This window comes from Falco naumanni, chromosome 3 (assembly GCF_017639655.2).
Source record: "Falco naumanni isolate bFalNau1 chromosome 3, bFalNau1.pat, whole genome shotgun sequence".
In the NCBI taxonomy this organism is placed as follows: domain Eukaryota; kingdom Metazoa; phylum Chordata; class Aves; order Falconiformes; family Falconidae; genus Falco; species Falco naumanni.
The window spans coordinates 74088120-74112764 of NC_054056.1; the positions used below are offsets into that span (position 1 = coordinate 74088120).

A 24645-nucleotide genomic window follows, 5' to 3' on the forward strand; every position below is an offset into this window, starting at 1 on the left:
AGCACAAAACAAGAGCTTTAATTCTTCAGTTAAAAAAAAAATAAAAATGCAGTGGATTGAGTTAAACAATGCACAGAGAGATCTTTTTTACCGTTACATGCCTGATGTAGGGTAATTAATAAGCAGGCAGGATTCTCTGGAGTACAGTCAGCCATATTTGACCAGCATGACAGCTGAAATGCATTTAGATACCTGCATTTCAAATGTCAGTAAAAGGTACAGGATTTCTAATTAGAAAAAGAATCCAAGTGGCATCCTTGGAGCCACCAAGGTCTTTCCATTAAGTGAAATTGCCTTGCCATGGCAATGGGACTTCCTCCAAGTCCTGGATAATGTGGTCCCACCCTCCTCCTGCCTTTGTCTTCCCATGGCTTACTCTTCTTTTGCTTCTTGCTGTGGTTCTGGTGCTCTGTGATCCTCATGGAGCCATTTCAGCATGCTAAGATGACAGAAAGCTAACCAATATTAAATGAGAATAATGGAGGTCTTGACCTGCATGACATGTTGAAACAGCTCAGCACAGATTCAGTCATGTGCAGGAGGAGGCACGAAGGAGGGAGTGGATTTGCACAGCCAGGGTTCATGGAGAGTGGGTATCAACAGATAGATCAGTGTAGGCTTCTATATAGCTGTGGCTTTAATTGCTTTTTTTGAAATGGCCTTCAAAGCCCAGGGTCAAATTTGTCGTGTATCTCTGTAGGTGCAAATTGCAGACACAAGTAGACGTGAGCACAGAAATGGAGGACAGTAGCAGGAAACCTTTCAGATCATTATAATTGTCTTCTTGCATGAAGAGATGCTTTGAGAGAGCAAAGAAATTCTGCCAGAAGCAAACATGTCAAAGTCCTTAGAAAAACAACAGAATCGAACACTCTTGAAACTGAGACAATCATCTTAAAAAGGTGCTTCACTTCCTTTGAGTGTTTTTTTTCAAAGACCAGTTCTCAAACTTAATTAGGATTCCTAAGACATAAAAGACCTTCTCTGACATGGAAAATTGTAAAAGACATGTAGCAAGCAAATGCGTTACCTTAGCTACCTGTTTGTGGTGACATTTTAAATACAGAAAATAAAGCTGGCAGAATTATAGTGACCTTTCAGCCTGAACAAATAAAATAACATCTGCCAAATCTAAATGGCTGCCTCTAGCTGTAGGAAATGATATGCATCTTTGAACACTAATACACAGCCTTTTGGTAGAGCTAGCTTTAGTAATGCCTCCTAGACCTAAAAAATGTATTTCTCAACAGGGTGTGGAAGGCTGAAATTTCCAGGAATATGGTGTAAGAGCCAAGGGACACAGGGACCAACCGTGCCTGTGGGTGTGAGGAAGCCACCTGCATAGTCTTCCACCCTCTTAAATTAGCAGAAGTCACTCATTCTCTTTGAAGCACTCAAGAGGAGCTCTTCAGTATCCCTATATGGTTTTTTTACCCCTCCTATACTGCAGTCTTCTGAGTTATATTCCCTCTTTTTTAATTTCCTCTGGAAACAGAGGGTATATATGTGGCCTGGGAGCCAGCAGCAATGAGGCAGTTTGCTGTTAGGAAGGAAACTGGTAGGTCTAAGTAGGGAAACCTTCTCTTTATAATATTCTCCATAGAAAAAAAAAAAAAAAAAAAAAAGCAAAAATTACTTTTTCTTGCTTCCCCAAGCTCTTTTAGCTTCTGGTCTCAGCTATACCAGCAGACAGAGCAAGTTCTTAATTGTGCTTTTGAAAAGCTGAGAAGAGCAGTTCATAGTTTTTATTACCTCCTTTATCAGGCACACATATCCCTATCCACCTTCACCTCAAATACTCCTTAGATTCAGAGCTGCTGTGCACATGGAGAGCACAGTTCAGTTCTGCACTTATGTTATTGGCATCCACAGAGGAAGGAATTGTCATGGAGACACTGGTATTTTACCTAGATAACATAAAAGGGATGCAGGCCCCATGAATTGCAACCATAATTAGCCAAAAATACTGAATTTCTTAATGGTTTCCAAAGGTTAAAGGAAGTTCATGCAATTTGCTGTCTGGATTAATATAAATGGTTTTCAATTTAAGCAAATAATGCCAAACAGCAATATAATTATTATTATCAACAGTAGTATTAATAGCATTATGTATAACTTCAGTTGCACTTAGTATTTGGAGAACATTTTTATTCACTGTGCAAAGAGCTAGGAAACACGTATCATATATTCCTTAAGAATTCATAATTTATTAAGTCTAGGCCAGAAATCAGACTTGCAGCAGGTGGCATTTTGGAGATGGGGTGTCAGTCTGAACAGGGAATTCCAGCTCTGGCATCTGCCGTGTGCCTGAGGGACTTTTGGTGATAGGGCTGGGTAGTTAAAGAGCTATCTGCTCACTATACAGAGGCTATAACTGCAGTTTTAAAATATATTTAATTTACTTGTAAGCTGTCATTTTTTTCACCGACACTGTACCTATAAACCTGACCATAAGTTCTGCCACAGTGAAATGACTGGCCTAGTACTGGACTAGACTTCAGCAGGGCCTCTGACACTGTCTCCTGTAGAGGAATGAAGGCGGTGGGTTGATTAGCATTGATAACATGCAGCTGTGGCCTTGCCTCAGAGGCAGTGGGTTGATTGACATGGATGATGTGCAGCTGTAGCTCGTTCCGGCTAAGTGGTTAAATAGCCCTGAGGAGTGTGGGAGAAGGGGTTGGGTGGAGGAGGAGTGGTGTGGCCTGGCCTCTGAAGGAAGGGGGGAGGAAAGGGAACAGCATGGAATCTGATCTATGGTAAAAGCCTTGTTGCAGCCTACTATTTTGTTTGTGCTGCAATAATTGGTGCCCTGTGTGAGGCTGACTGAGTTGGACTCTGGCTACAACAACTGGTGCCTAACATAGCTGAGACAAGCTGTGACCCATAACAGACACTGTGAGAGGTGAGTCCTTGATAACTTATCTATATGGGTGTATTGCAATATTTGTTGTCTGTCCTAAATTGCAACTGTCTCCCATAAGATTTTCCTAAAGCAGCTGATGAAGTATGGCCTGGAGAAGCAGTCAATGAGGTGAACTGAAAACTGGCTGAACAGCTGAGCTTGAAGTGTTGTGACAGTGGCATGAAATCTAGCTGGAGACCAGTAGCTAGCAGTGTGCCCCAGGGGTCAATGCTGGCTCTGCTTCTGTTTAACATCTTGAGAGACATTACATCCCTGGTGTGGGTGATGGGGCAGAGTGTATGCTGAGAAAGTTTGCTAATGTCACAAACCTGGGAGGAATGGTTGATACAGCAGAGAGTCACTCTGGCAACCGGAGCAAACTCAACAGGCTGGAGAAATAGGCCAACAAGTAACATCATGAATTTCAGCGAGAGTGCAAAGTTCTGCACCTTGGGAGGAAGAACCCCATGCACCAGTATATGCTGGGGGCCATCCAGCTGGAAATCAGCTTGGCAGAAAAGGACCTTGGGGTCCCAGTAGACACCAAGCTGAACATCAGCCAGCAATGTACCCTTGCAGCAGAGTAGTTTAATGGTGTCCTGGGCTGCACTCGGAGGGCTGTTGCTGGCAGATTGAGGGAGGTGATCCTACCTCTTTAATCAGCACTGGTGATGTCACATCTGGAGTGCTGTGTCCTGTTCTGGGCTGTCCAGTACAAGAGAGATGTAAAGCTACTGGACAGAGTCCAGTGAAGGGCCACAAAGATGACTAAGGGACTAGAACATTCCTATTTTGGGGAAAGGCAGAGAGAGCTGGGACTACTTAGCATAGAGAAGAGATGGCTCGGGATGATCTTATGTACGTGAAGGGAGGGTGCACAGAGGATGGAGCCAGGTCTTCTCAGTGGTGCCCAGTGACAGCACTAGAGGCGATGGGCGCAAACTGAAACACAAGAGATTCCCTTTGAAGATCAGGAAACGCTCAGACCGTGAGGGTGACCAAGCACTGGCTCAGAGTGCTCAGTTGCTCAGAGAGGCTGTGGAGTCTCAATCCTTGGAGATCTTAAAAAGCTGTTTGGACATGCTCCTAGGCAACTAGCTTTAGGTGACAGCCCTACTTGAGCAGGGGGGTTGGACCAGATGACCCCCAGCGGCCCCTTCCAATCTCTGCTATTCTGTGATTACACAGGCTTGTTTGATTGTAAGATTACAATTGTAATGGAAGGATGAAGCAGGTCACCCTACATTTGGCAATCTCAACGGACATATGGCAGCCAAAGTAGGGTTTGGAGATACCCTTCAGAGCTCTTTTAACCTGCGGTGTGTTTAGGGGAACCAGCACTGGGCAATGTTTCCTGCCCAGGTGCAAAGGGATAGTGCCAAATGCTTTGTGGTGAACAAGCGTTCCCTCCAGAAGTCCCAAGTGAGCCTTCCAGCCCTGACATTTCCCCCCTCACCCTGGTGAGGAGAAGATGGCCCTATGGCTCCTGGCAACCCCCGGTCCAGTTGTACCCTCTTGAAAATTCCTGTGCTACATCAGGCTCTTAATTATACTGATCTTCAGGGTGGCAATGAATTCAGGCTTGATACATAGGGTTGCTCTTTGTTTATACAATTATGTACAACAGTTTGGGGCTTACTGAACACAGATTTTGCATTTGTTTAGTTATATTTGTAGCATTTCAACAGGATTGTCTCAAGTTTTGCAAGCCTTCTATCAGATGTTACATCCTTCTCTAGTTGAATAAGAAGCCTAAACTGCAGGGGAATGACAAGCATCTGTATGTAAATATGATTGTTTTTGTGTTGCAAAGCTTTACCAACCTTACACTCAACTAAACTCTTGAGTTAGAGGTAGCTTGCTTTGGTTTAGGATTGATTAAGAGACAGTTAAAGGTAAACTGAAATAAGTTAATAGCACTGAATTAATCTCAACCAAGAGGTTCGAAAAAAGTTTAGCCTATGAACATTTTTTTAATCCTATTTTTAAGTGCTTAAATCAGCCATTTTAAATACATATTTTCAATTAAATGGAGATTATTTGTAGACTAACTTGTATGGATCATACAGATTTTTTGAAAGTAATTATTTTTTCTTAAACTTACTGGAGTTGCTCCTGCTGCACATAAATTAATCTATTCTGAGCTAAAAGGTAACACAAAGTATGTGTATAAGGCTCTGACACCTCTGACTATTTTGTGCTGCCTCTTTCAATGGCCACTGTGTTCATCTGCCCCTTAGGCAGTCCTTCTCAAAATACAGAATAAAAGAGATTGTTGTGGTCAGGTCTCTCTTCTTTTCATCCAGGGATTCCTGGCACAGCAAAAAATCTTTCTTCATTCTTTTTTGCATGCCTATGTTATCTCTTTCTTCTTAATAACTTTACAAACAAAATGGCTGTTGAATTCAGTCTCAGCATTTGTTATAATATCGTGCCCTTTGATACAAGATATTCCTCAAAGCATTTGTTCTTGTAGGCATTTTACTCTCTCCTTCAGCACTTCTTGGATTTTGAGTTATACTTTAAGATGCAACTAATATTGGAATTAAGAATTCCAGTTAGACTAAAAACTGTACATCTCTAATGACCACAGTTTGCTTTCAAGTCCTAAACATAACTGCTGCCTTGCCAGATCATGTTGTTTTCTCCTTTGGTTTACGTGTTGCTGCCAGCATGTCACCTTTTATATTCCTTCTCCTTTTTCTATAATATATTGATAAGGGAGCAGACTGGGAGGTCTGTAAACTGGCAAAGTTCCCGCTAGATTCCTCAGGGTCTTTTTCTCACTGACACCCTTTGAATTTGGCCTATGGGAATTGATGAAAGGCTGAAATGAAAATGCTGCCATTTGCCCTACAGCTTTGCCCCAAGGCATCACCCAAGCCAGAAACTTTATTCCAAATATTTCTGAATAAAACATTTGCAAAGCACACAAATATAGTGCATGATTTGGTGTTCAGCTTGGTATTCGGGACCATTTCTTTATGGGATGTTGTTCAGCCCTACTAATGCTATTAGCTGGCAAACTTTTTTTACTTGAATATTACAGAAAATTCTTCAAGCAGGCATCACTTATAGAGCATTCTTTATTAGTCAGGACCTCTTATAAGCACCAACAGGAAGATAGTCTGAATTCCTGTTAAATAACAGACAGCCATTTGAATATCACATAAAGATCACACGAGTGCTGTCTGTCTGTATCTTAATGAGCGACCAATCTCACATTACTTCCTGAGTGCTTAAAGATTGCTCCATCCAATGAACATTCAACTTACTAGGAGTTTTACATTGGGGGATTAGTTAATCGCTTTTCCTGAGTACTTTAAAAGAAAAAGCTGAAGCATAGACTGCTATATAAATAGGATGAATAAAAAGTTATTTACAGCATAGATATTTCCAAACAGAATTCTCAGTTGTGTGTTTTCTCTGAGCCAAAAAGAGCAGGCAGGTCCTATAAAAGCTCTTACAAGCAATGTGGTAGTTTTTTTGGAGGAAGGAATGGGAAGGTTGGCAATAGTTCATTTTTACTGGTTAGTGGAGACAGCTAGTTCCTGCTGTTTCACAGTGTGAGATTATGTGTTAGGCCCCCGAGTGACACAACCCAGATTCATCCTGGCACACACCGGTGGTCATGAAAGAAAGATGTGTATATGGAAGGAAACACATTATATTCTGTCTGTGGGGATAAAATATAGCCTCTGCCCTAGCCATTCTGATTCTCTAGTACAACTGCTGCTTCTCTTGACTTTGGCAAAAGATACTGCAGGCACCTCCTCTCCTCTGGTAATGCATTTTTTTTCCTTTCCTTGACCAAGGAAATTGCAACTGCCAGCTCTTGTACTGTGGAAGTTGACAGTGGAAAGCTGCTTATTCTGCCAGCAGATTCATCTACTTAATCTATCAAAGACATGAGAGAAAAAGAACAAACAACATGAGTTCTCTTGAATAATGGTATGAAGGTATTCCCACTTCCAGGTGGTCAGTTTGACCACAAGTTTGAGAGCTTGTCACTGCAGGGTTCACTGACAAAGCTAGCCACACACCAGTGCAGGAATGCTCAAGGGTATTTATCCCACTAGCTGCTCTGGTGCTCCACCTCTGTGTTGAACCTTTCTTTGTGGTCTGTTCAGATCGATGAATAGCCCATGTCCCTCTGGAAATGGTCTGAGACTGATGCTGGGAGAGCCTCAGCTTCCCCAGAGGGGCCTGAGCGTCTCCCTGTGAGCAGTATGAATAATAAACACTGGTACCCAGGAGAAGAGCCTGTCTCCAGACTGAAAAGCCTCCAGCCATGGGATATTGGTTTTCAAAGCATGCCATTGTACACTTTTCTCCTGTGGAAACTAATATGTGGTAAGGTAGGCAAGGGTTTCTTGATGCCTTATCTTGGTCTTATCCTTATGTGGTGATGGGATGCCACCCAGCTGCTTCTCCAGAGAGCCGGGAAATACACCCGGTAGCCCAAGCTGAGAAGAAGCCAGAGGCACTGTTCTCCAGCTGTGCCCACTTCTTAACTCTAAAGGTGGTCCTTTCTTCAAGTGCAGTCAAATAGGTGGTCGGGAGACAGGTGCATCTTCCTTGCCAGTCTCATGAGGGGGGGTGTCTCAGGACCATTTCAAAGGGATATCATCATAATTCTGTCATAGCTGGGAAGGAACAGGGAAACAATTCATCTCCTGCTGCAACCCCAGGGGCTGGTGAAGTGAGGATGCCTATGTTAATAATTATATTCCTGTGACATCTGCATGGTACAGAAACTTGGCCATGACTAATTGCCTTTCCAGGGAATGCCTGAAACTCCCTGGGGGATTCTGTGCTTTTCTGCTCCCTGATTCTTCTTGATATCTCCAAGACTGAGACACAGAGGCAAACCAGGATTCAGTTCCTAGGGTGATTTGGGCTTAAAGCAAATGAAAATATGACATGGGGAGAAATGGAGGAGAGAAAGAAATTCACTGTAAACCACTATTGGTTGGGGATGTCAACTCTCGTTCATAGGACAGAGACAACCTTCCACTTGGGCACCACTGAAAACATGTAAGGCTGCAGGAAGGAAACCAAAAGAAGACAGTCACTCAGCAGACTGTGAATCAGGATTTTAATTTAGCTCTTTGGAGTGCCCTGCCATTTACCAATAAAGTCATGTTTTCCTAGCAGTTTGTTGAATATTGTTGCTTTAGGAGGCCCTTATGCACTCTCCCAACATAGCAGGAAAGCCCTCAGCTTCTCAGAGAATGTGGAGCAGGACAGATCTCTACTCTCTCAGGAAGCTACTTGCTTGAGGGGACCTGGTCTCACACAGGCACCACTGCCAGTGCTGCAGCCCTAATGGTGTGTGAGGAACTCCTGTGTTTCTCACAGGTGGAAACCAAGGGGCTTCTCTGGCCCAAAGTGATTTCATCAGCTTTTGATGAAGCACTGGCTGTGGTTAAAGAGCATGCAGGTGTGTGGTGCTGTAAGGAAATGAGAGCACACTAAAACTCCTTAGTCGTGCTGCTGAGCATGCCTAAATGGCCTCATTCCCGATTGAAAAAGGAACAGCAGCTGTTATGCAGCACCAGTAGCAATGCCTGGTGAAGAAGCTCTGAGATACAAAGCTTAAGACAGCTGCAGCACACTGAATATTTTTTTTTTTAATTTCGCTTCATTCTCCTTCTTAATTCTAGCCCATAGTTAGTAGTGCAAAAAAAAAAAACGCTCTAATGTTTACCCCTGAGAAATTTCAGGGCAGCATCTTGAAGAGCTGTGGCCAATGGCTGTGTCACACCCCATGACAAGGTTAAGCCATCCCTGTCACTGCCAGTGACACCATCAGATGCCTGCCTGATGGGTCAGCAGCCACCCAGCTCTGCCTGCCCCTGAGCCATGGAGGGGACAGCTGGCACAGGGACCAACAGCACTGAAATGGCAGGGACAGCCTGGCAGCGTGGGGAGTCACAGACTGGTTGGCATACCACAGAGCCTCTGGGCTAATGGAGGTGTCTGGGAGCTGAGCACATACTGGGAATACCCCAGTTTTGAAAACAGAAAAGTGGAAATGATTAAGCTAAATAGCAAATTTACAGGACTGTTTCCATCTGTGGCAGCACGTGGTGGGCATGGTTTGGGGGTATCACCTGGCTGTGTGCATGGGCAGGGGGTTTGCTGCCTGTCTCACCTGAATCTGCAGGGTGCAGAGAAAAGAAAGGGACAGTAAAAAGCTGTGGAGCCAGTGATGTGCTAGCACAGGACAGCCCAGTACCCATGACTTTCAGTGCAAGCATGCAAGGTGCACCTCTCTTCCAACACAAGGAGATTTCTTTTGGTGAGAGGGCTTTGTAGGGGAGCAGAAGGCACCAGGGGTTTCTTTAGACCATCCTGCTGTCTCCTCTTTAAATCCGTGCCTAGTCCTACTGGGCCCTACTATCTCCCTACCAGTGGTTCACATACTAGAGATCTGCAGTTTGGCCATGTCAGGAAAGGAAGAGAAGTCCCGGGGATGACTGTTTATTTGGGGAATTCAGATAGCGGCTGAATTGAGATGGCCATAAAAATTTAGATGACCATAAAATGCTGCTGTAGTATGACTTGTGGCCATTTTGGAAGGATCACCCAGTCATGGAACATGCTGGGGAATGCTTTATAGGTCATAATGAAACAGATGTAATAGGTTTTTTTATCCTTATAAAGTGCCTTGCCTTGTATTAAAGGAAGTAAAGGAAATAGTTCTCTGATATGTTAATTACTGCAAGGGAAAATTAAATACAAGAAGTTGGGGGTTGTTTTTTATCTTTGTAATGGAGGTATATTCTAGAAATAAGTCATCTAATGTCTTTTATGATGAAATATTACCCAGTGGGATCTGTCCTCACATGGATCTCATCTCAGTGACACAGATGAGGATGCTGGACTCATAATTTAAAGTAAATTAAGCCCAGACTTTTCATTGCTGGTAAATTGCCAGAACCGTGCTTGGTTGGACAAGCTTTGGTCACTGCTGTGCTACAGAACGCGTTTCAGTTTCCTTTTGCACATTAAACCTTAATGCCTCCATCAAAAAATAATTTGATTGGAAAATTAAAAGTTGGCTGCTTTTTCCTTTCTAGAAAAATGAATTAAAACTGAAGGGATTTGTCCATTTCTTCAGAACAAAAAGAATAAGTGTTAGCACATACTGATAAGGAAGTAAGTAGTGCTGCTAAAGAAATGATTTTTTTAAAGTATTTGGGCACACCTAATTAAAAGGCACATAAGAAACAGAGTAGAACAATCTCTTGTTATTTAACATGGCAAATACTGTTGAGATACAAATACAGTTAAGTTTTATCTGGTAACTAAGCAACAGAAGAAAACACCACTTATCTGAATTGATGTTTGTTCTATTGTTTTTTAGCTCTTCAGTAGTGATTTTTGTTCTCCACACTTCAAACACAGGAAGAACAACTGTTTATAGTTAAATTGTTTAATGTACTGTTTGATACAGGGGCAAATTAGGCATCAGAATAAATGTCTAGGACTGCTACAACCAGCCATTAATGACTTTGATCTTCTCACAAATGAATCTGTAGATTATGTAACATAAGGAAATGTCCTTTACTGACTGAGGCAATTGTAATAAATATGGGCTACATGAGGCATGAAGTCAGAACATTTTCATTTTTCCAACGAATGCAAATGGTCTCTCATTCATGTGTGTCATCCTAAGGCTTTTTAGATTAAACACATGGTAGTAATGTAGTCTTTGACACTTCTAAACCGAAGACTCTTTTCTAGAGCTGTGTGTGTTACCATCAGATGATGGTTTCATTAAGGTGAAAATCTGTAGCAAGAAGTGCTCAAAGCTATAGTCGGACTGGGCTTGCATATGGCTCTGCTCTTGCATATGCACATACTTGTTCACCTTGTCCAAATGAAAAACAACTGAACATAACTCTTCCTAATCTCCAAAATCTCAATTTGTAGCTAAAGATTTGCAATAAATTGTGGGGATGGAAGAAAGGAGGTAAGGGCAAATGGTGACCTTTGGGATGGGAAGCCCAGAGGAGCTCGGAAGACTGAAAGACGCTGACTGAGCCAAACCGCGTGCAGCAAGAACAGTTCAGTCCCACAGGCAGGGGAGCAACACATCCACCAGCAATCAGGATTTGGTTTCTCTGTTCCACTTAAAAGCTTTAGCTGTCTGTACTAAAAAGAATAGTGTCTGCAAAGCATAATGGAGCACCTTCTGAAATCATAGAGAGAAGTAATGGGCATAAATGACACCCAGTTAGAAGTAAACTGGGTAAAAAACCAAGCTCTGTTAAATCACTGCTAAAAGCCTCTTCAGTTTCAGTGATATCAGGGTATTCACCAAAGGCCTTTTATAAAAGAGCAGGTAAACTGTAGTCAGGTTGGAAACCTTTAGCCCAGATGCCAGTGGCATCTCAACTCTCCCAGAATATCTGACTCTGAATTGCCTCCCACGTGGAAAGAATTCTGGGGCTCTCATTGACTACCTTCTTCTGGAACAAGAGCTGAGCAGAAGGTTTTTTATCCACAAATCCAAGACAGAGTATTACATTCCTAAGAATAAAGGAGAAAGGAGTGAGATTTTTCTGCTCACAAGGAAAGGGCAACTCATCCTCATCATGGGCTTATGAAATGTCACCTGGTTTTGAGTCTGCTGAGTAAAAGCTATACTTGCTCCTGCAGCAAGGTGTTAGGTTGGTCAGCTGCCAGTTCCTGGGGAATGAACGCTGATAGATTATTTACATTCATCCAAGTTAATCAATTAATGTTTGTAAGCACTTTAAACTTGGAAAGCAGTCCTATAAATATTTGGTATTACTATATAATTACAATACCACATCTTAATTAAATGCACAATTGGGCATCCTTTAATCATGCAACTGAAGTGTCTCCAGAAGTATTTCAAAGGCAGGTATCTCAGTCTGTGCTGCCCATCCTCAAGATTGGTATGTAAACCTGGAGCAAAATGCGGGTTCTCTATTTTGGAAACACTGGAGAGCCACTGTCTAATCAGAATGAATGTCTCTTTCCCTAGAACAGAAATACATTTTTACCACAACTACAAATATAGGTAATTTTTTGCTTCTGTTTGTCTTGTCTTGAACACTTCTTGTGGGCAGCACAAGGACTAACAACCAGCTCTTTTGTTTTTTAGTTTACTGCCTTCCCTCATTAATATAATGGAAAAAGAATGTCACTTATCTTGTTTTAGATTCATATCCTTCAGGGTTATGCTTTATCAATGGTCTGTACACTGTGCTGTGTGATCTACTGAAATAAATTTAAACAATTAAATGCTGAAGCATTCTCCACTTCCTCCAGAGGGTAAAAAAGACATTAAGCCTCAAATAATGATATATATGTTGCCACCCGATTATTAGCGATATAGGAAATATTACTTCCTACTCCATTGTCTTCATTCTGAATAGTAAGCTTGTTTATATCAGCGTTGACAACCCAAGCAGTGGTCTGGCTTGGGGAAAAAAAAAAGTAATTTTAATACGATGTTTGATACTTTTTTCGTGTTACTTTTTATAGTCTTCTAACTGTAAAATCTTTAGGAAACTCAGTTACTTCTAAGCTTTTCTCCACAAACATGAGAGCTATGTGAATTTGGGGGGGTGGTGGTGTATTTTTGTTTTTTACTTTTCTAGTGAAATCAGGATATTTAGTAAACTATTTCACTTATTAGTTGAAGTAGTTACATCACTAGATAGCAACATTGCTACTGTACTTTCCATTCCTCCTGTTTTTCCCTTTCTTCCTCTAGTGCTTTAACTCTTGCTTCTTCACTCTTTGTCATCTCTTTTCAGGTCAATTAAATGCTCTTTGGGGAAATGGATAGGCAATTTTTTTATATTGGTACAGCGCCTGCAAAAGACTGTAGTTGAGGCCTCTGGATGCAATCACAACAAAAATAATAACACTCACATCTGCTCTTTCAGGTTCATTGGCATCAATTTACCCTACAATGAACCTAAGATATTTTCCAATGCAGAGCTGTTATTACTACTTCCTACATCTTTCTGGAATAACTGTATATAAGTCACAAGCTGGACTCAGAAAAATGTGAGCTTCCACCAAAACAATATCAGAAGACCAAAATATAAAAACTCTTCGGGACAGGAACTACCTCTGAGTGTGTCTGTATAGCATTTGCTGAAAATAGGACTCCAGTGAGGGTGTCTAAGATGCATATATATACGCATTATGTAATTGCATATATATAAAATGGAATGTGTCATTACTGCAGTGTTAAGCTATATTTGGAAACCACAACAAGAAAAGAACTTTCTCCCACTATTTTTTTTTCCATTTCACTGTGGGGAAAAAAATCTTTATATGAAGCATTTTATGAGACCATCTTTTTATTTTAATAACTGCTAATTTGCACACCTAACATAAATTGCTGGTGCAATTAATTGTGTATGCAAATGAGAATGTTTAGCTGTCTAATCACCTGATTGTGCCTATAAATCAGTGACAGTAATTATGTGTGTAAATGCTCATTTCAGCCTGCAATTAATTTGGCCAAAATTGATTGGACAGAAAATTCTACCCTAGGCTGAAATCCAGTGTGTAAAAAGAGAAAGTATCTTCCTCCTCTGCCTCTTGTGTCTAAATTGCAGAGAGCTAAATAGACAAAGAGCAATGATTCCCCAGTCCCCAATAACTCACTGCCAGTGTTTCACAATAAAGTGCAATGGGAGAGGAAATATTTCCATAAGGGTTCATTAATCACAACATATTTGCCATGCACAACCACTCTGCAGAGCAGGTAAAGAACCCTAGGGGATGTTGCCTGGCACAGCATGTCATTTTCATAATAGGAAAAGTATTTTTTGCACAAATGCTGTAGAACTGAAGTTGCAGATGGCTCCACTGGCAGAGCTTGAGCCTCCTGGCACAACCCTCAGCAGCCAAAGCTACTTTACGTATTTATAGCAAGGGTTAGTAATATCTCAAAAGAAGGATGCTGAAATGCCATCTGCCCCCTGTATGTGCACTATTCCCAGATGCGCCTCTTTGGGAGGACATGTGAGGCAGGCCAAAAAAGCCCCATCCACCAAACAACACCGTGGAAGAAAATCCAAGTCTTCCCTGCCCCTGGTGTGCTGCAGGAGACTAATGAGAGGTCTAGGAACAATTAAACTGATTGTGACTGAGAACCTGGGAGTCTGACGGACCCTGTTAGCAGAACTGTGCAGCAAAAAGATGCCTTTACAGCTCAGTGGCTTCTTTCAGATCTGGGCAGCAAGCCATTTCACATTACCTAACCCTGAGGACACCAAAGCGCCCCTGTTATCCCATCATACTCTGACCCATCTAGACCTGCTGAGTGTTTTGCATGAGAGGTAGGGTTGTGTTCTTGTTTACTGTACCTCTGTGGTTTCAATCTCAGAGTGGTTCATTGCCGCTTCACTCTCATGTGGGACTTTGATAAAATCCAAAGCCACCTGGTGTGATTTTAATTTAAGTGTGAATTTAATGTGTTTTCCTTTTATATTGCTATGATGTGCATTGTCAAGAGAAATGCTTCAGGCTCAGATCTGGCCTCTCAGCTGTTTCTGTGCTACTCACTGGTTTTGTTTGATGCATATTCCTGAGTGAAGCTGTTGCTCTGCAGTGCTGTGTGTATTGGGTGCAAGGGTTCATTGGGTACAAGGACAATGGTCATTCTTCAAGGGGGCAACTGAGTCTCGGGCTGCTCACCAGTCAGAGGCCAAAAATCTTCACATCAGCAGAAAATACCTACAGAGTTATAACTGAATGGAAGAGGGATGAAAGGTTGCATGCAGCCTGTATAACAATGAGGGTTCCTCAGTTCATTGTGCTCCACCAGTTATGAAAAGGATTTTAAGACATGGATTTGTGAGAAGGAGAAATACTAAAATGTTTTATCTTAACCAATTAAAACAATTCATATTGGAAGTGGTGAAAATTTGCTAGCTTTTTTCTAATTAGAAAATACAATCTCACTTTTTTTAAAAAAAAAAAGTGCTGTGGAAGCATATTAAAAAGATCATAAGGAAATGCTTCAGGACCAGGATGTGAAAAATATGTCAAGAAAGAAGAGAAACAGAGGTCCACATCAGTTGATAGCCCAACAGGGCATTCCAGTAGTTTGCAAGATATCCTGATGGAAGAACAGTATTTTAATCTTCAGAATTTTTTGTTAAGTGAGACTGTTTTTTTCAGCCAGCCTAGATTAATTTTGAACTAAAATTGTAGGAGCAAGGTGGGGACCTAGTCTCTGACACAGAATAACAGAGAGTGGATCAAAGTTCACCCAGAATAGCCGTTGTGCTGTGACACAGGTGTGTCGTGGGAAACCACTGCAAGCTCTGCAAAGGTCATGAAAAGCACCACATCAGCTGGTAGCCTGGCCATCAGAAGACATCCCTCATTTTCTAAAACCACTCATTGTTCCTGCACCCACTAAAATCTGTTTAATTGGCTGGTGGCCAGGTGTTTTTCCCCCAGCTTGCACAGGCCACCGGAGCTGACACATGCTTTCTGCCTGTTACTTCTCTAATCTGCTGGTTACTACTGCCAGTAGCAGCCTGTTGGGCTCCTGGCTCTGGCTTCTTATTGCTGCTGCTGCACGGGAGCTATTGTAGTGAGTCACTTCTAATCATCAAGGGAACCCACAGCCAGATCTCTGCTCCCCCTAAAATAGGAACTCACAGCTACATCTTCTCTCCTCCTAAAATAACCAGGCTATGAGAAAAAAGCACTATATATTTGGCAGTATCTGAAATATGATAATCAATGCATTAGATGAGTGGAAAAGCAGTACAATGAGCTTAGCCATAGCAGGAGCCCAGGCTAAGACCACTCAGGTTTGCAGGTGTAGGTGGTCTTCCAAGTCCACAAAGAGCCATGCAGAAAGGAGATAGGTTCTGAGCGGAGACCATTGCAGAATGAGCTTTCCCCCACCATTATTTGAAAAAACTCTGAGGGAGGCCGTGTAATCAACACATTCCCCTTATATTTCAATTCAGAAAGCTGCGTCCTTGAAAGGAATGCTATTTAACAAATAAGACAATGCTAAGCTTTTTAAATGGATTTATGAAGGCAAGTCTTGTCTTCAGTTTAGTTTACTCGTATCACATCAACAATTATAAATCGCAGTACAATAATCCTTCTAAATAAATGTTCATTATTTTGAAGTATATTGAAAAAACGTTTACTATTTTCAAGCAGAAATGTTACCTGTAAAATATCGTTCTGCATTTCTATAACCTCTCTCTTTTACTTCTAGGTATTTTCACACAATATACTTGGGTATTCGGAGTCGACAGAGTGGAGAGAATAACAGATGGCGGTTTTATTGGAAAATGGTGTATGAGTATGCAGATGTGAGTATGCTGCATTTGCTAGCCACGTTTCTGGAAAGTGCACCACAGCTGGTCCTGCAACTCTGTATTGTTGTACAGACTCGTACGCTCCAGGCTCTCCAAGGTAGGGGTTCATTTGATCTATTTGTTTTTTATCATTTTAGGAAGACGTAATTTCTATACATACATATTTATCCTTCTTTCAAACTGCCGTGTGCCTTGTACTCCTGGCATAAGAGCAAATCTTGCCTGCTAGCTGCTATTAAGCTGATAACGACGACTCTGTCAAGAAAGCCTGTGTTGCTGGAGCTTTTTTAGCCTTTCTTATTGGCCCTGCTTTGTAGGTAGGATTTGTAATGTTTTGCTTCCTGCATATCCTTGTAATGGAAGAGCTCTTCTGATTATCCACTGGGCCAATGTGAAAATTGCATCAAACTATTGCTCTTCTCCCTATGCTTCTTTCTGTGAATGTTTAAAGCCCTCCAAACTGCAGTAATGAGGTTCACATGGTATTATGCAAAACAGAAAACAGCTATTTTGTGAAGAAAATGCCATTGTCTATGGAATATGTGTCCCTCAGTTCTCAGCCATGTTTATCTGAAATAATACAAGTCATCATCTGAGCGTTACAACAATACTCCTTCAAGCTCTGTGTTTCCTTCTAAGGTTGATGCTTTCAGCAGGCATGATTACTTCTTTAAAATGGTAAATGCATGCATATGTCCTGCCATAGGGTTTTGTCAGCAATACAGACAGAAGAAAATCTCATTCTTTGCTACTTGTTTTGATGCTGCTTTTGGATACCTGACAGCTTTCCTTTTGTATTGCACCATTGTTTTGCCTTATGGCTGCGGCTGGGCAGAAATTATTAGCAAGGGAATTAAGATGAATGAGAACATGGGATCCAGAAGGTGACACAAATGTCATGAGGCAGTGAGGAGTGAGAAGGAAGGGAGGAGGAGCAGAGGGACAGGGGGAGGAAGGAAATGCAGCATTTTTTACTTTTTTTTGTTTCTAAGAAACAACTCATGTGCTTGCCACTGTACAAGATAAAACTGTGACAGCACCTTGCTGCAAGAAGCTTTGGGTCTAGTTAGCTTATTATGAGTAACATGCAGTGAGACTCATCGGGTGTAAAAGGACTGGGAACAAAGCAGGTAACTGTGTGAAGACCTTGATCCTGGGTGGTTTCCTGTGGAGAAATCAGAGGCTTTTCATTTACCTCCCCTTTGGACTGACATCTAATAGCAGCTGTCCTGCTTCCTGTGTTTTTGTGTTTTGTTTCTTTAGATCTAAAACTGTCACCTTAAGGGGAAGAGAAAGCCAAAGTTTCTATTTTAATTAGCTGATGCTCTGTACAAGGAGGGTTGCCTAAGCATTTCCTACAGCTATTTCTCAAAATTATGCTGCCCCATACCAACCAGTCAAAACAATTATCATTAAGGAGAAACTATTATCACTTCTAGAAGCTTTGTCCCCCTAGAAAACGAGAGTCCAGGGAAAGATTTAGGAGAAGAATATAACCAGAATACTATATGGTCAGCTGTAATCTAGCTATCTTCATAAACTATTAATACAAAAGGCCTCTCACCCTCATTTTAGTGCAATAACAGATCTGTCTATGAAAAATGTGGCTGGTGAGTAGGCACTAAGCCTGCAAGTGGTTGTTAATTAGAGAAAACCTGCAACGCTTCCATTAAAAGGAAAAATGGTTCCTGAAGCCTGCAATCAGCTCTGTGAAATCTATGTATCAGAAAGTAGAAGGAAATAAAACTATAATTATGGATTTCAGCTGAGAAGGCTGAAAATATTTACTTACCCTGTCTTCACTATTTTCTTCCATCTTCCAAGGAGAAAAGGCTCCATTAAAAAAAAACTAAGAAAATTAAACAAGCATGTAGCGTTTTCTTAAACAGTAGTACCATTCTATTCTCCTGATGAAAGCTAATAAGTTTTAGTACGTTGCCAGCTGTGAAAATCCTTTTTCTGTTCTCTCTCCTTTCTTAAAGAAATGTTAAGGATAATACGTTGCACTATGGGATGGTAGATTTGCTGTGAGGTTGCATAAAGAGAGCATAATTTCTCTCAGTGATATCATACTTCAACTGGGTGTTTTAAAAGGCCTAGCCATAAGGTATATGCTTCAGCTAGCTGTCCATTCACTGAGCCTGTTATAGAGATTTCTAACATGGATCAATAAACAGTGTTTGATTGATTTTCTTTGTTTAGAGAAAGCTACTTGGCTTTTATTTTTGTTCTTTTAGTTCTTTGTCCCACAGGACAAAGTTATCATGACAGTTGATGAATGCCATCACTGGTCCACATTCTTAAAAGTAGACTTCCATCACAAACCACAAATTTGGCATGGGAAATGAATGATACTGCAAATGTCTTGGTCTATAAGCAGGGTTTTTCTAGCATCAAGCCATTAATGACCACAGGAAACACTGTTAAATATTTTATTTATGAAATTGTATTTTCCACTCCAAATGCACCAAAATAGTATCATTCCCAGCAGGAGAATGTTGTCAGTGTGACTGAGGATTCCTTATTTTGTAGTGGGTGTTGGCTAGGTGTGGATTATTTCTTATTTCAGCCCATAAACCCTGCTAATCAAGGTAAGACATGCATTCAGGTGTGTACATACATCCTTATGAAGATCAAGAAAAATGTCACACAGTGTGTGCAAACCCTTCCCTCTCAGTCATCCACACGCCACAGTGAGGGCCACTTCAGAAGCCCAGAGGGTGCAAAACAAGGTTCCTTTAAGACTTGCCTAGGCCTCCGAAGCATGAATAAAAAAAATCCAATGTGAACTTCTAGCATGGATTGCATACCACTGTACCGTGGCTGCTGCAGCAGAACATTGCTTGTATGGGAGGCCATAGACGGTTATTATGAAGCTGCATTGCTTTTCTGTGTTGGCACCCAGAGATACACGAGTATTGATAAAACAGTACCTAAATTATTATCTAAAAATCTGATTCTTCTTTAAGATTTCATCAAAACTGTCACAATTAGAGGCAATGATCTATCTTGTTCTGCCTACACCCAGCAGCAGGGTCCTTCCCAGTGTGGAAGAAGTGAATTGGCTTATGGGGGAAGCTGATGATTTCTCAGTGTTAACTCCTCAGGAAGACTAACTTCAGTATGATGCTGGACTAAGCTGGGGCTGTGCTAACCCCTCTATTAACTCCACCTTTTCCACCCTGGTGGTTACTTTGAGTTTGAAGAAATATCCACTCTCTAGAAGTTAGTTGTGCCTTGAAAATAAGTAATTCCTTGGTCTTTTCCTCATGGGAGTCTGTTTCCCTTCCTTTCCCTTTATGTGCTCTGAGCACAACACTCCCACAGCAGCTTTGCTGAGCCAGCAGCACCTTCAGACTGTATTGCTTTTTTTGCTTTTTTCTTTCTTTCTCTTCTCCCTTAATTACTCTGTAGGAAAGTCATGTCCTAAGCATCTTTGTGGTGGGAGTCACTAGCTTCACCAGTCCTGTTCTAGGTGGGAACTATATGAGGAATGGGGCAGCTCTGCAGGTGAGCCAGTGTCAGCGACCAGAAACAGCCTAACAGCAACAGCCCGGAGGCCAGGGGGGACTAACTGACCTCAGTGCCAGCTTGCATACACCAACCGCCTGAAACTCCTTGGGGATTCGGGCGCTTTGCTGTGTGTTTTCAGTTCTGTTCCCAGGGCTGAGCAGCCAGGTCCTGCACTGGATCTACATCTAAATCACAGGGAACTGAAATACCAGAGTTGAAAGTGTTTGAATTATTGGATTACCCCAACAAACTCAGAAGGCTGCAAGTAATTCCCTTAAAAATGCCTCCACCCTTCAAGCCATTTAGCAAATAAGCTGTAGTTTCACAGTCTTTGCTATAAAAACAAACATTTCCACAATAAACTGCCATAGACTAAGTATTGGGCCAATCTGCTGACACAGTAGTCTAAAGGCTATGAGACTCTTCCTTGGTTGTGGCTCCAGACATGCAGTGTAACGGTCACTTCTCACTACATTTGCTCTGCTGGCTTGACAGGTTTTATGACTGACAAACTGATAGACAGACCTGGGCTGGCAAGCTGGCTCAGTGGGGTTATTCTGCGATCACCTGAGGCCAGCTTACCTGCACACTGCCCCTGAAAATCTTTGATTTAATCATGGAAAGTCCTGCCAGCACCTCACCCAAGCTGCATGCCCCATTATGTCACTGGCATTGCTGTGGCTGCACGCTGGGTCCCTCAGATACTTTTATTTCCCCATTGCTAACTTGGCTGAGGCTCAGTGGGATCCAGCTGTGCTCCCTGGGGCAAGGGGCTATCATACAACTGGTAGTGCCAGCACTGCAGAGGCAGGGGAGGCACAGCATCAGGGTGGATACGAAGGGTCAGGGCTGTCCCCTTCTGTGGCACCTTGTTTTAGAACCACACCTGCAGACTGGCGGTCATCCCTTGGCACTCTCTTTTTACTTCCTTTGATTTTCCTACTGTGCCTTTTGATTTTAGAAAGACTTCATATCTTAAATTTAGTAAAAAGCATCAAGAAAAAAATCCTGCTGATCATCTGATTGGAGAGAGACTCCTGTCCATCAGCATACAGTTACTGTTGTCTTATTCAAGGGCACGGTGTTCTAGCTGCTCTTAGATGAGCAGATCGACAAGATTACTCCCTGGATTTACCACAGATTTCATTATTTATGCAGTATTAATTAACACATTGTTTAAATTATAGATTAGCTTCTCGTTCCTGTTTACTGCATATTATGCTGGTTAGTCAGCACTTGACAGTTTTTTCTTCATCAGCCCCTGGCAGGGGTTGTTCTGGCTTCTCCGTACAGTACTATTAATCAAAGTCTCTATCGAAGTTTAATAAAAGTCTAATCAAAGTTTATATCATATTCTTAACATAGGCTGACAGTAGTGCAGAAGCAAAATGAGAAGTTCAGAACAACTTATAAATTCATCAAGTTTCATTGAAGTCACCACACACCGCAGAGCTGCTGGATTCTGCTGAAACATATCCAGAAAATCTCCCTGGCCAGCCATTTTCCCATTTTCTACCAGCTCTGTTGGAAACTCCTACACTGTTCATATGCTGACACTGCAGCCAGCATACAAGAGTTCACAGTGCCAGCAAGCACTGCTCTCCAGTCCTACCCCAAACAAATTGCTGTTCCTGCCTGAGCTGAATGAGAAGTTCAGAGATTTGCTAGCAGTTTATGACATGGCTGATAGGTCCTAACTTCATCTGGCAGAAGGAAATTATGTGTCAGCTAGTTCATTAAAAAATCTTTGGCAAAGCTCATCCTCATGCATCAGGAATTCAAACTCTTTTCATATCAGTTGTGAGGACAATGCTACACTTTTACATGGCTTTTCTCTTTTTTTGTTACCTGCACAGCAACTTTGGATTTCTCTGTAAGGTGCTGCCTACATTTGCAGTGGCCTTCAAATAATAATAATAAAAAAAAATATTCTGATGTAGAATCTTATACAGTTCAATGTATATTTATATGGAAATAAGGTGCAGCACTTGAGTTCTGGGCAAGCTGCCACTGCTTTTCTCTGTGCTGTCAAGGTTCTGCACCACTGCAGTTCAGCGCCCAGCCTTTCCAGGGAGAAGGAAAAGCAGAGCAAGCAACAGTCACAGGTTCTGCCTGCAACTTGGCAAAACAGATTTTCAGTGACAGGAATGAACAAATATGATATACGATGGAGTAAATGTGTCTTCTGCAAGTGACTTCTAAACTTATCTGTAGGCCCCTTTGCCAATCTTAAAATGTTATTGTGCACTCATTAGGATAGAGCCATTATATTAGCACACCCTTGTTTATGATAGGACTGGAGAGGACTTCCTGAAAGCCATCATGTCATATATTCTATTTCATAACCTGATTACAATCTTAAAACTAGTTATACCATTCATATCTAATACACCAGTTGGAAGTTTAATTCTATGATTGATAGAGACCTGCTGCTGCTGTCCTGCCTTTTTAACTTCACCAGCAGTCTGTCCCTATTTATTGTTGTGCCATCCCTGGTTTTACACTTGTTCCCTAAGGAAATGAGGTTCACGTGGTTATATAGTTCATTTCTGTCCTTCAGTCCTGACTTTTAAAGAACTTCACACCATTGACTATTTCAATTAAACATAAAAGAACAGCCAACATCTCAAAGATAATTATGTTTCTTTAGATGTTGTGAAAAAAGCAGCCAAGTCAGAGCTAAAAACAACAAATGAGAGCCTCCACTAAAAGGAAAAGCAGGCAGATTTCAACTGTTATTCTTTTTTTTTGTAAGGCACCAGCCACCAATCAGTCCAAATATGCATCCTACCAGACAAGGCATTGCAATTCTCTCCCCTGCCCAGTAAGACTATTGTGACAGACAGATGGGATTAGGGAATAAGAGACACTTTGATGGGAAAGTAAGTATCATTCCTCCTGCTGCTCATTCTGTCATCTCATGAAATGTTCTGCATTCTCTTGATTATCTTCAAGACTTTCCCTTCATCAGTTCCAGTCTGAATTAATCTCTGGTGAATATGGATGACCAAGACTGTACAGACTACTCCAGATTACATTTCTCCAGACACATTTCTCATGGCAGTATCTCACTAGGTATGATCTAGGATTGTAATTCCCTGTTGATTCAGGCATTGCACTGGTTAATCCTAATTATTCCATGATCCTTTAAAACACACAGGTTCTTCTGGTGTCATGTCAATCTGACAAGGCTTCAATTGCATTAAAAAAATTATTAGCAACTAAATGCATGTAATGAAATTTCATCTCATTTCTACTTTTCCAGACTGCGAGGTACTCCTAATTTTTCCACATATCACTCTCCTTTTCTATATTGATAATGTCTCCCAAAATCTTATTAGTATATTACTTTTTAAAATCAAGGTCATTAAGAAAAATATTCAGACAAGATTGCTTCCAAGGGTAATCAGTACTGAAAAAGGTAATAATAATTCTACTCCAGCTCAAGAGTGTTTCAATAGCATTTCAACATAATCTTGCAGTGTCTTTTGCTAGTTCCTTTACCTGCCTTAGATATCTTCTACTAATCCCTGTCTTCTCAAGCTTCACCAGTATTTCCCCTTTAGCCTGGTAATCAACACTTTGCCAGTTTTGCTAAATTACAGCTGCCACATTTTATTTGTTGAGAAAGGGGTTATAAAAGAGAGATATCAAGTTAGCCTAGCCTCTGTGGTTCTCTTATGATCTGCTTTTTTTTGGTAGGTATATGTTATTTTTTGTCTTCTTCTACGTTTGCCTTCATTTTAATTAGGTTTTGCTTTAAAAGCTGCTCTAAAACTTTGTATTGTGTCGAAGCCTAGATTGTCAGCCTGTTTTAGCCAGGTGCTTGTGAAATGCTTCTCACCAGCAGAAGGATTTCATACACCAGCATTTTTGAATCCTGAAACAGGATTCTGGTTGCACTGGGTGAAAACAAGGAGCTTTGAGTTTTGCTTGTATCTACAGTAATGCAGATTTCCTTCCTGTTCTCATTTCCCATCAGCTGGCTCTGTCTTTGAGCCCTTGTTTCAAAAGCCCTTTTTGAAAATTGATCTATAAGGCACAGCCTTTATTGTTGATCATATTTTTCCATTTCCAACTAGGCACCATTTTTGAGATGGGTTTGCACACAGCTAGGTTTTGAGGCGTTTTCCAGTTTTTTTGCTTTGCAGGGTTGAAAAGCTCCAGAAATTCTTCCATGTTTTGCCTTAAAGAAAATCCAAATCTCCTCCACAGAGAAGTCCCCGAACAATTAACTTCTGCTGCCTTCACTCATTTCTTTAAAATTCTGATAGGCAGACTTACTAACGGATCTATTTTTGCTTATCCATCCCATTTTATTTAAATGAAACCAACATTCATGTGATCCGATGTTATTTTTTACAAGTAGCCATCCTATAACAACCTCAATATTTTCTGTAACTAAGTTTAGAAAGAAGCCTCTCTGCTTTCTGTCAGGAAATCTGTCAGTTGTCACACTCTGGAATATCTGTGCTGCCTTCAGTAGCATTTGTTCTCCAGTCTATATCTGAGAAATTGGAGTCTGCCATAATGAGACAATTCTCCACAGAATTTCTCCCTGTAATAACAGTTTGAACATCTCTATCCATATCCAAATTTAACTCTGGAATTCTACAGCAGGGTCTAACAACTACCCACTATCTTTCCCCAAAGTAATTTTGTATGCAAACAGACTCTATTTTATCGGGGATCCCTTTCTGAAACATCAGTCTCTCATTCCATTCACACACACCGCTTTTACCATTATTTCCATCTTTTCCGAATACCAGCTCCCTTTCAGTACCTATGTCCAGGGTGTGATTATGAGTCCATGATGTTTCTGTAACCCTATATCTCTCCTTATAACCCTATAGTGCTTTATGTCCTGTACCCGTG

General features: G+C 41.3%; 1 protein-coding gene across 1 annotated transcript in view; it reads left to right on the forward strand.

Annotated features, from left to right (window-relative positions):
- Nucleotides 1-24645, forward strand: part of XKR4 (XK related 4) — a 231003-nt gene that overhangs the window by 133920 nt on the left and 72438 nt on the right. Inside the window, exon 2 of the mRNA XM_040587117.1 lies at nt 16155-16354. Within this exon, the coding sequence (XP_040443051.1) occupies nt 16155-16354 (200 nt within the window). The remainder of the gene's footprint in view (nt 1-16154; nt 16355-24645) is intronic.